The 16,736-nt window shown below is 37.3% G+C and overlaps 1 protein-coding gene across 3 annotated transcripts in view; it reads right to left on the bottom strand.

The window, feature by feature from the left end:
- The window catches only part of si:ch211-204c21.1 (disabled homolog 2), a 29,574-nt gene that overhangs the window by 11,348 nt on the left and 1,490 nt on the right, over positions 1 to 16,736 (bottom strand). For all 3 annotated transcript variants that reach the window (XM_051893692.1, XM_051893691.1, XM_051893690.1), the window contains exons 2-7: positions 8,325 to 8,533; positions 2,258 to 2,406; positions 1,189 to 1,287; positions 945 to 1,076; positions 638 to 721; positions 28 to 51 (exon numbers count right to left, since the gene is read on the bottom strand). In XM_051893692.1, the coding sequence (XP_051749652.1) occupies positions 28 to 51; positions 638 to 721; positions 945 to 1,076; positions 1,189 to 1,287; positions 2,258 to 2,406; positions 8,325 to 8,406 (570 nt within the window). In that variant the 5' untranslated portion in view covers positions 8,407 to 8,533. The remainder of the gene's footprint in view (positions 1 to 27; positions 52 to 637; positions 722 to 944; positions 1,077 to 1,188; positions 1,288 to 2,257; positions 2,407 to 8,324; positions 8,534 to 16,736) is intronic.

Below are 16,736 nucleotides of genomic sequence, written 5' to 3'. Positions count from 1 at the left end.
AGTTTAATTTAATGTCTCAATAGTTACCTCCATCACTTTATTATTTTCATCCTGAAAAGAAAACCAGATATAATTAGAAATAAAAATGGACACAAACAAGATATGATTAGAAATAAAAAATGATGAAATGTGACAAAAAGAGCAATATCTATACACAGGAGTGTTTGAGTAGTTTAGTTTGTGGTGATATACATACACTACCATTCAAAAGTTTGGAGTTTATAAAATTTTTTAATGTTTTTGAAAGGAGTCTCTTATGCTCACCAAGGTTGCATCTATTTGATCAAAAATACAGTAAAAACAGTAATAATGCGAGATATTAGTACATCAGAAATCAGATCCTTCAGAAATCATTCTAATATGCTGATTTGGTGATTTTTTGTGGAAACTGATACATTTGTTTTTCAGGATTCTTTGATGAATAGAAAGTTCAAAAGTTATAAATGTTTTACACTGTCACTTGTGATAAATTTACTGCATTCTTGTCGAATAAATGTATTAATTTCTTTAAAAAAAATATACTGAGCTCAAACTTTTGAATGGTACTGTAATTTCTTGCATTTTTAAAGAGTTACATTTCTCACTGGCTCATACACAGTCTAGATTCATCCAAAAATATTTCTGAGGGGTCTCGCACCTTCTTTGAACCTTCAACTTCTTTTTTCTTCATATTGAAGATTAACTGGAAAAGATCCTTCAGGTCAATGACAAGAGGCTCTGCCTGAGTAGAAACACAAACAATGTGTTAAAAGGCATTTTTTCCAGCAGGTTTATGAGTGAATGCTTGTGAGCAGGGTGGAATGTGTTTTTGTGGGTATGCCTTTAGAAAAATGCACTACTGGGAAATGAGTAACAGAGAATGAGAGAACAAGTTTGTCTGTGTGTGCCTAAGGCATGAGCGTGTGAAGAAGGAAAGAGCTTTGCTCCATAAAATCTCACTGGACCTGCTGTGCAGTTTTAATGGCAAAGAACTGGTGCTGGCCCTCCGCACCGCACACATAGCCAAACGCTCTGCTGTCAGTGACATCCCGGGCGATGAAGGAGATCTTATTTACTGCATGCTCCAGTATTGTTGCCTGGAGAAATCAAAACAAAGTAACAATGAATACTGTATACTGGGTATCAAATTACATATCTGTTGAAGTGTTTATTCTAGTCAGTATAAATAAAAGAGTGAGAGAGACAGACCCCTGTTTTCTCATCAGTAACAGTGATTCCTGCGAGAGAGATGTTCACCCAGACTCTCTGCTTGTGTTTGCCCTGAGAGCGAGCTGCCACTGCCTTGCCCTGTTATCACAGAAAGAAAAGACAAATAAATGTTTACTGAGAATAAAAAACAAATCATTTTGACTTCCTGCATGTAGTCCGTATCCTGCTAAATAAATGTCTATCAAACCATTTGGACTCCTAAATAAATTGTGTAGGAAACAGGGATTTTTCTGTCTCTCCTAATATCATAAATACTGAAGCAAAACAGCCAAAAGAATTACTTCACGCCAGTAATATTTATGTAAAAAATACTGGAAAATGCTGTGTTGACTCAATTATTTTCTTTCTTCCAGAGATGTATCTCCTCAAATCTAACAATCTAAGGGTGTTTCCTTGACACAGTTTGCTCTCTGGAGATGATATCAAGGCACTATTTTCTATAAAGCTTTAAACCTAGATAACAAAAATATATTCTAAAACATTTTGTTAAGGTTCCCTTTATTCCCCTATTGTTACAAAAACGTTATCTCTGAATGTTCTCTGAACGTTTAAAACCTCAATTATTTTAAATGTTTTAAAAACTTTTGCTTGGTAATGAATGTTAAGTGAACAATCCTTTTTGTCATTTTACTAACATTATGAGAATATTACTTTTGAATGTTCTTAAACATTCCATTCTGAAACAATTAGCAACGGTTAAAAAATATTAGACGAACATCAAACTAAAATGTTAAAAAAAAAAAAACGATATATAAATATAGATTTTTTGTGCTAATATTTTGAGAACATTTTAAAAACCAGATAGCTGTGAATGAACCTTCAATTCATTTTACTGGAATAATGTTTGTTCATAACTTTCAGATGACATTACCAGAACATTAGCCAAAGTTCTGAGAATGTTCCCTGTTAGCTGGGAAACAACATTTATAGTGAAAAGTTTATACAAATAAATCCATCTTGTCCTATGTCTCTGCCATTGGTTTAGACTACTAGAAGTCACTTAAGATATACTGTAGTAAAAAGCAAACAAGCTTGACCTTTTACTGACCTTCAGTTTCATCATGGAGTCTTGGCTCATTTTATCTCCTCTTGCTTCAGGGACATCATCTACACCAATCAACTTGGCTTTGTAGCGAACTCCATTACCTTTGAACCTGGCTAGGAGGAACTCATCTGTTTTCTCTGGGCTTGCTGCAGCTGAGAAAGGGAGATAAAGAGAGAGATTTTAATCTAAAACATACAATGAAATATTGTGAGAATTAAAAGTATTGCATTTAAAGTGTGTTGCAAAGGAGAAATCATTTAATCCTTAATAATTAAACAGATTTGTTAAACAGATACACTGCTGTGACACAGATTCCCATGAACATATACACTGCAATTACTTCAAATGTTTTTTTGAGACAACATATAGACATAAAGATTTATATAGTTATGTTTTTTATGACCATAAGTCAGTAATAACCAACCAGAGAATATTAGGGCTAATAATGATGTAAAATAATCATAATTATCTTTTTTCAGTCCTGCTTAAGGAAAAGAAAAATATATGTGCATACATTTTAATATGTACAAATATAGACTTCCATTCAAAATGTTGGGCTTAATAAGTTTAATAAATTAATTCTTTTATTCAGAAAACATGCAATAAATTGATCAAAAGTGACAGTGAAGACATTTATAATGTTACAAAAACTTTTATTCAAATGAATCCTGTTCTTTTGAACTTCAAAGAATCCTGAGAGAAATACCCTAGATTTCTTGGCTAGTTTTATCCTTTTGAAAAGAGCTGAAAAAGCAGGTTCTTCACTCATACATGAAACCACTAATTAAGTGTCCTTTCTGTAGTGCAGGACAAGCCCCTGTCATTTAACCTTTTTTAAAATACTGCTCCATATAATTAACTGATTACAGTTTACAGCGGGCAAATGCAGCTCATCACAAATGCAGCTGTCATTCAAAACAAAAGCATTCTAAAATGGGAATGAATAGTGCAGTGCCTTTACGAAATCCTTTATTCTTAGAGGAATGAGAAACGATTCAGTGACATAATTATGGGTGTCGCTGGGATTGATGCCATTCGGAAGGAACTGATGGTACCAGCTGTCTGTGATACAGAGTTATCTCTAGCAGCATTTCAGCTCTGAATCTCAGTCTGAATGTTACTCAATCTCTGGAAATGTCAGCAAGTTACCCAGGCGCTCATCAAAAATGTGGGCGATTACTCAATGACACAAAAAGATCTGAAGGAGGCTGATTAAAATGAACACAAAGTGCGTCAGAGAGCCGCTGATATGTGTAACGTTTGTGTGTGTAGATAGAGAGAGAGAGAACGAACGATTAAATAAGTTTTAATAAACAGGAACCATATAACACTACACATAGGAACATAACATTAATGCAAGACAAAGCTCTGAGGAGAACTAAGGGCTTAAATACATAAGGAGACTAATCAACAGAACTATAGACAGGTGCGTAACGTAATCAGAAACCATGGAAACAAACACAGGCAAACAGGAACAGAACCAAACCAAACCAAAATGAAACTAAATGAAACAAATGAAACATTTCTGTCACATAACACCCCCTCCCGGAAGGCGCGTCCTCGTGCCATAACTAAATAAAGTTCAACAGAGGAGGGAGGGTGGGGGCTCTGGAGGAGGACTAGAAGTTGGAGACAGACAACAAATGGGAGGAGCCGGCAGATGGAGACACCACAGCGAAGATCACGGCGGGAGAAGCCAGGGAAGAGATGTTGGAGAGACGAGATAGCTGACGATCCAGAATATGGCCAGGAAGAAGGCCCACAGTGCAACCGATGGTAGGAGGAGCCAGGGTGGAGTCAAAGATCCGACCACCAGTTGTGGAGCCAGGAGAGTTGAAGATCCAGATGGGGCCGAGGAGACACAGAGACTGAGCGACAGGTCCCGGAGATTGAACAAGGCAGAGCTGGAGGGATGAGTGAGCCTGGTGGAGCCGTAAGGGCCACAGTCCTGTGTAGAGCCGAGGGGCCGAGGAGCCAGGGTGAAGCTGACTGGTCAACGGCCGAGGTAGAGTGATGGGCTTGGTGGCCCGAGGTGGAGCCAGGGGATCCATTTGCCAAGGGGCAGCTGGAGACCGGAAGACCCGAGGCAGATCCACACAGCAGAGTGGAGTAAACAGAGGAGGAGCCAAGGTACTGAAGGGAACCAACGGAGACAGGGCCGGAGGACTGCTTGTCTTTGGTAGAGGAGGTGGGAGAGGGAGGCTGGTTGGGATCATTGGAAATGCAGGAGATTTGGAGCTGGGCGGGACCAGCGGAGATGCAGGAGGCCAGGCAAAGCTCACTCTCAGCAGCAGGAGTATGGGTGGGGCTCCAATCCATCCCCTCGTACTCCACGAACACAGCGACTGGGATGAGCGATTTTGCTGGCTCACGCACCTGGTCAGACTTTCCGTTGGGCTCGGGCTCCGGGGCAATGATTGGCTCAGGCGTCCGCTTTTTGGTGATGGCATTGCAGCAGGCTCGGGCTTTGTGTCTGCTGTGGATCCTGGCATGTGCTCCATGCAGGGTTTGAGAGGTGGCTGGCAGGGCTCTGGGTCCGGAGTGCGGCTGGTGATGTTGTCCGCAGACGGTGAATGCCGATCCGTTGTTTACCAGTACCCACTCTAGAAATGCTGCGAAATCCCTGCGAGGGCCATTCATGGGCAGGCGTCCCGTGAACCACCTGCTGAGGCTGGTGTGGAAAAATAAGCAGAGCAAGCGGTCTGGATAGAGGGTGAGATGCACCAGATCTAAAAAGTCCCTTGTGTGATCCTGAAGTGAGCGATCAGCAGTTAAGTCCATATTTGTATTTCACCCCAAAAAAAAAATCTATTCTAGGTCTTTCGTTCTGCAATGTTTGCATGTGTAGATAATCCACCAGAGAGAGAGAGAGAGAATGAATGATCAAGTAACTTTTAATAAACAGTAACCATTTAACACTACACATAGGACGTTAATGCAAGATAAAGCACTGAGGAGAACTAAGGGCTTAAATACATAAGGAGGCTAATCAGCAGAACTATAAACAGGTGTGCAACGTAATCAGAAACCATGGAAACAAACAAGAACCGGGAACACAGACAAAGAGAAACAGAACAGAACCAAACCAAAACGCAATGAAACTAAACATATCCTTGACAATATGGTGATCATGGTGTTTTATCGGATCCTCCCAAGGCATATTTTAATACACTTGGCTGGCTATGTCGCAGCCTTGAAATTGTGTTGTTTTTGGATATGTGCCACACTATTTGCTAGATTGAGAGTTTGTATCAGTCCTCCTTCTTCCTTGGAAGCAACTAATCTCTTCTCTGTGAGCTCTTCATTGGGTCTTCCATGGTATCTCACTATCATTTTTTCATTCTTCATGACTTTTGATTCTCTGGACATTTTGCCATTTATTTTGTCTGCCTGCCCTGTGTCTCACTTCAAAACCAGAGCTCAGCTGACTATGTGGCGATGTCCCCTTTTGGCCAGTGGTGCTGCTGAGATGGCAGAGGCGGAAAAAGAGGGAGTGAACCAGACGCAGAGAAACAAAAAGAGACTGAGAGAGAACAGTCTGGCGGAGGCCCAGACCTCATGCCTTCTGTGGCCAAGCTGAGGGACAACATTGACATTCATCCCATGCAGGGACTCTACAGGCTTGAGGTTTCTGCTCTACAACCCCCTCCCAACGTGAACATATAATACCCATAAATATGAGTGCTCGGTTTAGTTACTGTTTTCATAAAATGGCATGTGTAGACATTTTTGTTCCATTTTTAATTGGTTAAAATAAACAAAATATTAATAGATTGAGATTCAATTTTTAAAGCAAGATCTACAGTTCTGGCTGATATTTGAGATTTTTTTTTTTTTTTTAAATGCATTGACATGGTTGAACATTTAATTGTGCATGCTAATTTATAATTAGCAATCTAACATTTAGATTGCCTTTGCCGTATCTAACTCTCACTCAAAGTTATGTAAAAACACTAATGATATAATAACACTGTTAAAGTTGCAATAAATGGAAGAAGCGTCAGATATTTTCTTCTGTACAGTGACACATCTTCTTTATCAAATTTCAAAAATATTTCCCTTTTTATTTTTCATACTGTACATTATAATACTGTGATGCCTGAATTCACTTGTAGCATGTAAAATGATTTATCTATGAGTTTAAGAATCTTTGAGGTTTAAGTGTTTTTATTTTTAATTTAATTAGACAAGATAAAATTTGAATATTGGCCATTATATAAAATTAATTATCGTCTGACCGCTATCGCCAGAATTTTAATACTGGTGCATCCATAGTTGTAAGTTTAAGCACCAACACAGTCATTTACAGAAGTGATTTTTGTCTGTCTGGGAGTAAATACGTACAGAACTCATGAGTGGTGTATGCGGAGAAGTGAACAATTAGAAAATGCCCTATTGCTCACAAATGAGCCTGATCATGAAGCTAGCCAAATCACTTAAAAGCCAAAAACATATGCATCTACAAAAAAGTTAAAGATATGAAAAGAAATGAGCCTATACATGAACTGCAATAACAATGTGGCCGAAAGATCAAATATGATGTTGCAGCAATATATTTTTGTTTCTATGTCCAACACATGACTATGAATGACCTCCTTCAACCCCAGATGCACCTCATCGACCAAATCACCGCTGGCTCCTCCACGTGAGACTGTGGGAATCATTTTGCTTGTTTTCATGCCTGTGGAAAAGGCTCATAAATAGACATGTTGGAGAGTGTCTTGCCGTCGCAGCTGGAAGGTATTGTGGAAACAGCAACAGGACTGTAATGGAATCCATCACCAGTGTGCTCTGTTGGTATGAATGAGCTAGGCCAGACAAACAATACCACTGTGCACCAGGTTCCAGCTTAGAAAAATAAATCCAGAGAAATATTGGGTCAAAGAGGCCCCTGGAGCTCTGGACGAAGGATTTTAGGTTTCTGCAGGTGGCTGTTTGCCAAATTTGCGCTGCGCTACACGACATGTCAAGGAACTTGATGAACTCAAACTGTCTTCTTGAGAGGAAACAGTGCCTTATTTTACCAGAAAGAACTTTCTTTGTCAGCTGTAATCACTGGGTCATATACATAATAACACAATAATAACACTACTACTAAAAAAAAATTTAAATGTAAATTGAAAACAAGCACAATGTTTTGAATTGTGCTCTATAGACTAAAGTAATGTAGAGAAGAAAAGGAAAAGGTTATATATTTAAATAAATAAACAAGTTAAACTTGCACATCTGTAAATGCTCCTAGATAAAGTCAACAAATCAAAATATATTAAAATTATATTTAAGCCAGAAGGCTTAAAGCAATATCTTATGAAACTAATAAAAACCCACCCATGCTTAACATTCCACAACAAAGATTAATTACTGAAACCTTCCAAAGAAAGCACACATTTACTGATAAACTGATGAATTTAGGTTAAGACATAACTATTGAATCATTTTTGTCTGATACCAACTTTACAGACCGAGAACAATATGGCAAACCCTTTGGATACCAGACTGAGCCATAAATCATGGATGTAATCTCAAAATGGTTTTCTTAAACAGCACATAACTTTATGTAAATTCTGAGATCAAATCTCTAAACAAACTGCCTTTTCATCTGGGGAGGTGGCAAGTACAATAGATGTATTAAGTAAGTTTCAAAACTCTTATGAGGGCTTAGTTTTACCTCAGAATAGGTTCATTACATGTTTGTTGAGGATCAAGCTTGGTTTTTGTAGGTGCTCTGGAGACGTGGACGCTGGGAGCAATTCACACTCACATTACACACAGCTAAACACTCGCAGTAAATCTCAGTGGGATACTCACTATACCGCTAATGATGTACTTGTAGACACAAGTAGGTCAGCAAAGACGTCTACTCAGTTTTTGTACTTTCTTATAACAATCCATTGCATGTTCTCTCATAATAGATACGTTTTACTGAGAAACCACCAATTAAGTAAAAAGAAAAACGATTGCAAACAATGATTGGCATAGCTGTGCTTGAAACAATTTGAATCACCCAAGGTCTGGCCAGTATACTGACAAAGCAAGATATTGTGGTGTGCAAAGTGTCACTGTCACATACCTTTCTTCTTTTCTTTTTTGGAGGGTGTCTTAAAAGGTGCCTGCTCGACTGGGGGTGTGCTGGTTTCCACTTCTGCAGACATGTTTGAAGGCCAGCCTTGTGCAAAACAAATGTGAAGACAGGATCAGTTGAAGCCCTCTTGCTCTCCTCTCTGCAGTGTGTGCACCACAGCTTGACTCAGCAGTGGACCATGATCAACAGTGCCCGCACTGGATAGGAAGGAGACAGAGAGGGAAAGCAAAACAGGAAACAGGTTTAGTAGAGGTTTACAAATTTACAAATCAAAGCAAAAATGCAGTTATTGTAGCATTATTTAGCATATTTTTGTGTAGGCAACAGGGCTCCAGACAATAATATATATGATCTTGTTTTTAAGTGCTTCTTTGCAGAAAAAAAGTTTCCAAAATGTCACCCCAACAAAGTTTAACTTAACATCAATTTAACCTTACATTTGGACCACATATGTTAAACAATAATCCAAAAAAAGTTAAATATTATTAATTTATTTCAACAAAACTCCATTGCGAACATGTATCTTAAAGGGATAGTTCACCCAAAAATGATTTACTCACCCTCAAGCCATCCTAGGCATATATGACTATCTTCTTTCAGACAAACACAATCGGAGATATATTTAAAAATATCCTTGCTCCTCCAAGCTTTATAATGGTTGTGAATGGGGGCCACATTTTGAAGCCAAACAAAATGCATCCATCCATAATAAAAATAATCCATACGGCTCCAGGGGGTTAATAAAGGCCTTCTGATGTGAAGTGTTGCATTTTTGTAAGAAAAATATCAATATTTAAAACTTTATAAATTCAAATAACTAGCTTCCGGCAGACGACCATACACATACTGTGCAAGTCGACTTGACCTGAATGAGTAACCCCCTGAAGCGATGTATGGCGCAGGATGTAGGAGTATCATAAGCTTAGACGCCTCTCGTGGATCAAACAAATAGGGCTGGGCAACAAACTCAAGCTCCTTTTCTCTTATATCGAAATCCTCCGACATTTCTCTTTAAAAATGATAGTTTTAGACTTCTAATTCATGGCCGGTGTTTTGTTTTGCTCTATCCTCTGCACTTCTGCGTTACTCATTACGTCGTGCGTCGGGTCAGAGGATACTCTTCCGCCTCAAATCGACACATACGGCCATCTGCCGAAAGCCAGTTAATAAGTTTTAAGTATGGATATTTTTCTTACAAAAACCCATCGCTTTGCTTGAGAAGGCCTTTATTAACCCCCTGAAGCCATGTGGATTACTTTTATTATGGATGGATGCATTTTTTTTTTTTTTGGCTTCAAAATGTGGCCCCCCATTATAATGCTTGGAGGAGCAAGGATATTTTTAAATATATCTCCGATTGTGTTTATCTGAAAGAAGACAGTCTGTCATATACAACTAGGATGGCTTGAGGGTGAGTAAATCATGAGATAATTTTCATTTTTGGGTGAACTAACACTTTAACTTCCACATTGTCATATGAACAATTAGTCTTATGGACCTAAAGTACACATTACAGTAATGATTCCCAGTTAATTTCGAATTGTACATAACCGAAAAATGACTTGAGGTTCAGTGAAAGAGTCAGTTGTGAACTCAGTAGCGGCTCTGAACGATTCATGGACTGAGTTTGATTCAAGCCTCTAATTCATCAGCAAGTTCAAGTCTGTTTCGTGAACCTTTTTGGCTGACTTATTAAAAAACACTGGTACGTGCTCTAACTATATGATATCTGGTGAAACTACATATGGACGCACATATTAGTTGCAGGCTGGAGTGCTGAGACAAGCATTATAGCATGAAACACAATAGCTGATAACGGATTCCATGTCAGATGTTGGTGAACATTGTTTAGCGCAAAGTGATCGTTTGCTCTCTAAACTCACGCTGGTTACCTTTCCAATAATGTGCTTACCAGCTTCATCCCAGTGGACTGAATAAATAAACATGCAATACTATAAATCCAAGTGGCTGTACTTAAACAGAAGCTGAATAAACATCCTGAACTCTGGAGCATTTTGCTGTGGTGACTGCATTGTTCAGCCATAAATACTCTCCACTCGCTGCCTTTAATAACCCACGTGACATTCATGTTTTGAGTTAATACAGATAACTGGCTCTCCAGACTTATCTGAGGTGATAGGTCACTGAGACATTTTTGCTTTCTCTAACCTGTCTTTTCTTGGCATATCTATTACAGGACCACAGTACCCTTAGCCTCTATCTCCTGCTGTCTCTGCATTGCAATTATCCCGCCCTGCACCCAAAGACAGGAAGTCAGAGCTTCCCTTCCATCTGGGATCTATTCATTCTCCACCTTCTTCATACCACAGACTGGCTATTTTTGCACATTTGTTTTCAATCAAAAAAAAGAAAAGAAAAAAAAGAAAGAAAAGAAAATCAAAGTCACTCTTACATGAAAATATTTGGGATGTTTTTACCCTCATCCGTTCACTGACTCAAGCTGCCTATGAATACATACACTCCAAAGTTTTTTTGAAATATCCTTCCTGTATAACATTCAATACAACGTTGCAATAATGTTACGTAACTGCAAAACAACTTAGGTTATTATTGTTAGTAAAACAATAGAAAAACTATTAAAAACATGTTTGTTAATTTTAAAAAAGCTGAAATAACATAAAATATAAATATTAGATTGAAAACTTAAACTAAATTAAAATTAGAAAAGCAGTAACTGTGGAATTAATATAAAACTAGAACTGAAATAAAAATAAATTAAACCTAAATAGTAATATTTGAAAAATAAAAACTAGTAAAAATGACAAAAGCACATCACAAAATTACTAAAAAAAAAAAAAAACTGAAAATATAAAAATAAAACCTAATTCAAAATATTAATAAAGATGACTATAATAGTATATAAATAATAATAAAATAAAGTTGTTCATAAATCAAAGACCCAAGTAAATTCACAGTTTTTAAAATAGGCTACATTCTTTTTCCTCTAGTCAAAGTTGTTATCTGGTCCAACTCTAAATGGTATGCTTTTGTGTCTCACCAGACATAAATAGTTCTTAACCCATAATCAGCTTCACCTCTCACACTGGCGACCCACGTGTGACCCTAGACTTCTACTGGTCATCTGTAACTATAGTGAGCAGATACTATTATAAGAGCAAAGAGTACCAGCTGCCCTTCCCTGAACGACAGCTGTTGGCAACTTACGGTAGACAGAGCAACCTTGGCACAAAATATCCACAAATGCAGTGTCCTTTTATAAACATGTGACTTCCCTTCCATGTAAAAAAGGAAGGAGGTAACAAGAGGAAGAATCTGTCATGCTGGTGAGGTATTAAGATAGGAACGACAGGAACGAAGTCTTGGTATCTATCTAGCTGACATCCTGATCCTATTAAGTCTACAACAACAGACAAAAGAAAACATATTATGTTTACATCTACCACACTGTCAGCGAGCACATCTAAATAATAATTTAGATACGACTGTGAGAATATCTGCACAGTGCTACATACACATTTATGTCCATACACGTTTATGTAGTTTCAAAGATATATAGAAGTACAAAGATATCTTCAAAATGCCATTATCTTTGCATTATCATTTTACAAGCACTATATTCCTGGGCCATTCAATAGTGAATTCATTTAGGTGTTCAAAGGTGAACAGATACAGAAACTGACACTTTTGATATTCTGACATGGTGTATCCTACGAAACAACAATTGAGGGTTCATTGAAGTAAACACAGTTCTGACTCTAAAATCTGACTGAATTATCTATATGTTTAAAGCAGCTGTGGATTGACTATAAATGCACACCGCAGATTCTATAAAGTGGCAAGTTGCTACATTTCGGTAACAGCAAACAGCTTACAGTTAGAACAATTAATTACACTAACATTCAAAATTTTTGAATCAAGTCACCAAGGCTGCATTTAGCTGATCAAAAATACAGTAATATTGTGAAAAATGTTTACAATTTAAAATATTTTTTTTCCTATTTGAATATATTTTAATGTGTATTTTAGTCCTGTGATGGCAAAGCTGAATTTTCAGCATCATTACTCCAGTCTTCAGTGTCACATGATCCTTCATTATACAGTAATATGCTGATTTGTTGCTCAAGAAACATTTCTTATAGCAATCAATGGGGAAAACAGTCGTGCTGCTCAATATTTTTGTGGAAACTGTGATACTTTTTTGGTTTATTTAGTTGAAATAGAAATCTTTTTGTATATGTAAAAAGACTTTACTGTCACTTTTGATAAATTTAATGCATTCTTGCTAAATAAAAGTATTCATTTCTTCTAAAAAAAATCCTTCTGACCCTTAAACGATGAATATTACTTGGGGTAAGATCAGTTTAAATGAAGTATAATTATTTATATGTTTATTTATTTGTAGTCATAATAATTAATACATTTTTAACAAATAAAATCACTGGAACACACGATGACTTATTGTGTTAATAAACCACACAATGTGAAAAGCTTTAAAAAGTAAAAGTTGCTGCTCATTTTTGGAGCCTGTCCAAGGTACGGAAATACAGTATACAGGAAACATGAGTGAAAAATGTAAACATTTGCAGGAGTTAGTGGTTCAAAATAACATCCCTATACACAGACCTCACACTAGTGGGGTGTTTTGCTAGAAAGAGGCATGACTGCATAAGCAAAACCTCCTAATGTGACACATCTGAAAAACAAATGTGACAAATTCAATCACAAGAACACATTATCCATAATCATTCCATAAACTGTGGTGTAAATTCTTCAAAAAAATTCTCATTTACAATGACTACATTGTATCAAGTATTGAACTGGACAGCTTTGTCTAAACAGACAATTCATGCTCTTCTGCTGGCCAATAAAACTCAGTGAACTGTATATTCTGCCAACCATATGGTCACCATATGAGGCATAAGTTGCCCTTATTTGTGCATATATGGGGTCTTGTGCCTTTAAAATATTTTTTACACTCTTACTCACATGACTTCAGTGTTTCCCGGTCAAAGCGCAAGGAAAACATCAATATTTGCACTTTCTTGCTGGCCTGAGAAGCCCTCTTAGTCTCCATTTTCTCCTGCCTGGCATCTCAGCGGGTCTTCAGTGCTTGGTCCAGCAGCCAGAGAGGACTAAGATCGGGTATATAAACACCATCTTTCCTCTTCCCTATTCCTGGCCCCAAGGCCGTCACTTAACATAAGCTATGGAGTATGTGTAAATATCCACATGAAAAAAAAGAAAGAAAGCCAAGACACATCCTCCCCAGCTCAATGCCAAGAATCTGAGGTAAACACACTGGACAGACAAAAACTCCAGGGGTGTGTTGTCAGATGTCAACAGGACACTGGATAACTAGAAGGAACACACAGGGTACCAGGAACAAAGACCTGATTGTACTCGTGCCACATGCAGGACCAATCGATGCATTTAATGGCCTCAGAACACCTCTGCGTTTAAGACTCTTTCTGAGGATAATGAACTGCCTGAGGAAGGGGATCACAGCAGAAGCTGGCCATATAGAAAAGGAGGATAAGGAGATAATGATATTGATTCTTGTAACATTTTGCAATTTAAATGTAACATGTAGCTAGCCAATTATTGTATGACCCTCATGGCTTTGGATTGTCATGGTTGCTATGGCAACCGATGACAGGTATGGGCAACTCTTTTCATAGCGCTGCACTCACAGGCTGGCTTTGCACAGCAAACACACAATCCATCATCCAAGACACATAATCAAACAAAATGAGGGCAAGGCACACATTACACACAAAGCCTCAGAAGAAGAAATGTTAAACAATTACAACTCACTTTTCAAAAAGGAGAAACGATTACATCAAGAATTCAAAGCAAAATCAACTCAGTTAATATTGGATATAATAATTTAAAAGAAATTAATACTTTGATTCAGCAAGTGCATTAAATTGACCAAAATGACAGTTTAATAAAGTTTACAAAAGATTTCTATTTCAAATAAATGGTGTTCTTTTGAACTTTCTATTCATCAAAGAATCCTGAAAAAAATCTATCACTTCCACAAAGATACTAAGATATGTTAATAATGAGCACCAAATCAGTATATCAGAATGATTTCTGAAGGATCATGTGACACTGAAGGCTGGAGTAATGATGCAGAAATTCTGCTCTGCTATCACAGGAATAAATTATATTTTAAAATATATTAAAATAGAAAACAATTATATTAAATTGTAATAATATTTCACAATATTACTATATTTACTGTATTTCTGATCAAATAAATGTAGCCTTGGTGAGCATACTGTAAGTGACTTTTCTAAAAACATTAAAAAAAATCTTACTGACCCCAAACGTTTGAACGGTAATACATCATAATTTTATAAAAGCTAATTAATATATTTCATAGACGGTATGAATAATATATAAAAGTAACATTAAACATTCAAAGAACTGCATACAAATTTAGCTTCATTTACATGTATTTATTTGGAATTATATATCAGAATAATACAGAAGCCATTAATCCAAACATGAAAACAATAAAAGTAGTGCTACCATACCAAATTCCAATTGAGTACTATATTGCAATGTTAATGTACTACAGGCAGCTACTCTAGGCCTAACACAGCAGAAGGAGACTGCTCCTTCACTGTTCAAGTGTTATATAATGATATTCATAGACATAACAACAGTTACAGGTAATGCAATCTTACCTCACAGGAAATTATTATACAATTAATCTTCTCAGCATGAAGTCTCATGATAAGTGAAGGTTTTTAAAGGTGAAAACATTTCAGAAGCACAGTAAACCATAATTTTAGCTCTCTGCTTGTGTGGTCGTTCAAGTGTTCCAGACCTGCTACAAAAGAGGCATTAAAATGTCTGGTGTACAAACACTGCCTAACCCATAACACCATAACTGGGTTCATCTGGTGACACAACAAACTCTTTATGGAAAACTAAGAAAATGTAAATCCAGTTTTCACACAGTAATTGTCTTCTACTCGAGGTAGGAGGCCAGTATGTACTGTAAGCTGTTTGATTCAACCTTTGCTGAAATGATGTTTAATGGAATGAAATGAGGACAAACGATAAGCCATGGGATTGCTCAAGACCTACTAAATGAACAGACTAAATACTTGTGTTCAATACACAAACCTTGGAAACAATATTCTTACAGAGGATTAAAGCATGTCATTTGTGAACCTATACTGTAAACAGTGGTTTAGAAAAGCCAAAATGGAGAGCTTCAGTAAATGCTAAGGTTCTTAATGGTTCTTAGCTGCACAATGACCAAATGATTTCTGTCATGAACAAGATGGGCAAGAGAGTTTGTCCTGTCACGGGTCAAAGCCTGGACAGTGTTAGTATAAAAGTTGATTCACTTGAATTCCATTTAGAGACTCTGATTAAGAAAGGATGTGCATTTTAAAAGCCCATCCAGGAAAGATGTGTTCCATAGAAGAAAGTCTTGCTGGTTTGGAACAACATCAGGGTGAATAAATGATAGAATTTCCGGAGAACTATCCCTTTAAGTGTATGGAGTTCAAATGTTATCCTAGCAGATAATGTTGAAAAGCAAAGGCTTCCACATGTGTCCCTAAAATACTTTTTCTTTCTTTACTTGTATAAAGGAAAAATCCCAATTTCATTCCTTTTTTAGGAGGGGGAAAGTGCAGTACAAACAAACACTTGGGGCAAAGGTCACTTACCTCAGCATGTGGCCACCACAGTGAAATACCATTCTACACATAAAAAGGCAGCCATGACTTCTCTACTGACCTATATATGTCTACAATGAAATACAATAGCAGTCCCTTTTGTCTAATAAAAAGTCACAGAGGCAGGAAAAGACAGCAGAGTTAGCGGAGAAGAGTCTTATTAAGGTCCAAAGTGATGGAGAGTTGCCTTTGTTTCTCTCTTTTTTGGACTGCATTCTCCATTGAAATATGTTGGTCTTTTTATGAAGAGAGAGAGAGTGAGGGGGAAAGGTGCTGGATAGCATTTGAAGAGTTCAGAATGAGAGACAGAAGAGAAACTACATTGAGTGCCAACATCTGGTTCCAATGAAACAGCACACACTGTACCAACAGGAGAAAGAAGAATGTCTTGACGTGAGTCATACCCAGCATCATTTTAAAACAGTTAAACACAGTGTTGGCTCCTTGTCCTTGGTAAAGTAATTTACACATACTTAAGTAAAAGCACATTTGCTGTTTTCAATAAGATTGAAAGCATCTGTCCATGTCCAATGTGAGGAACAAAGAAGTTATCCTTCAGTGTTTCAAATGGGTTTTATTTTCGACTACATCAAAGTGAGCTCACTAAAAAGTTACATGTTCCCTCGACATTTCCAGCTTTGTAAGAGGAAGAGAGGAACATATTTACTGTGGCATTTCCTCCTCCAAAAGTACTATGGGGGATGGTGAAGCAAAA

Source organism: Ctenopharyngodon idella, chromosome 5, assembly GCF_019924925.1.
Source record: "Ctenopharyngodon idella isolate HZGC_01 chromosome 5, HZGC01, whole genome shotgun sequence".
Taxonomy (NCBI): domain Eukaryota; kingdom Metazoa; phylum Chordata; class Actinopteri; order Cypriniformes; family Xenocyprididae; genus Ctenopharyngodon; species Ctenopharyngodon idella.
The sequence above is the reverse complement of the archived record's forward strand: the minus strand, read 5'-3'. Positions and strand labels throughout refer to the sequence as shown.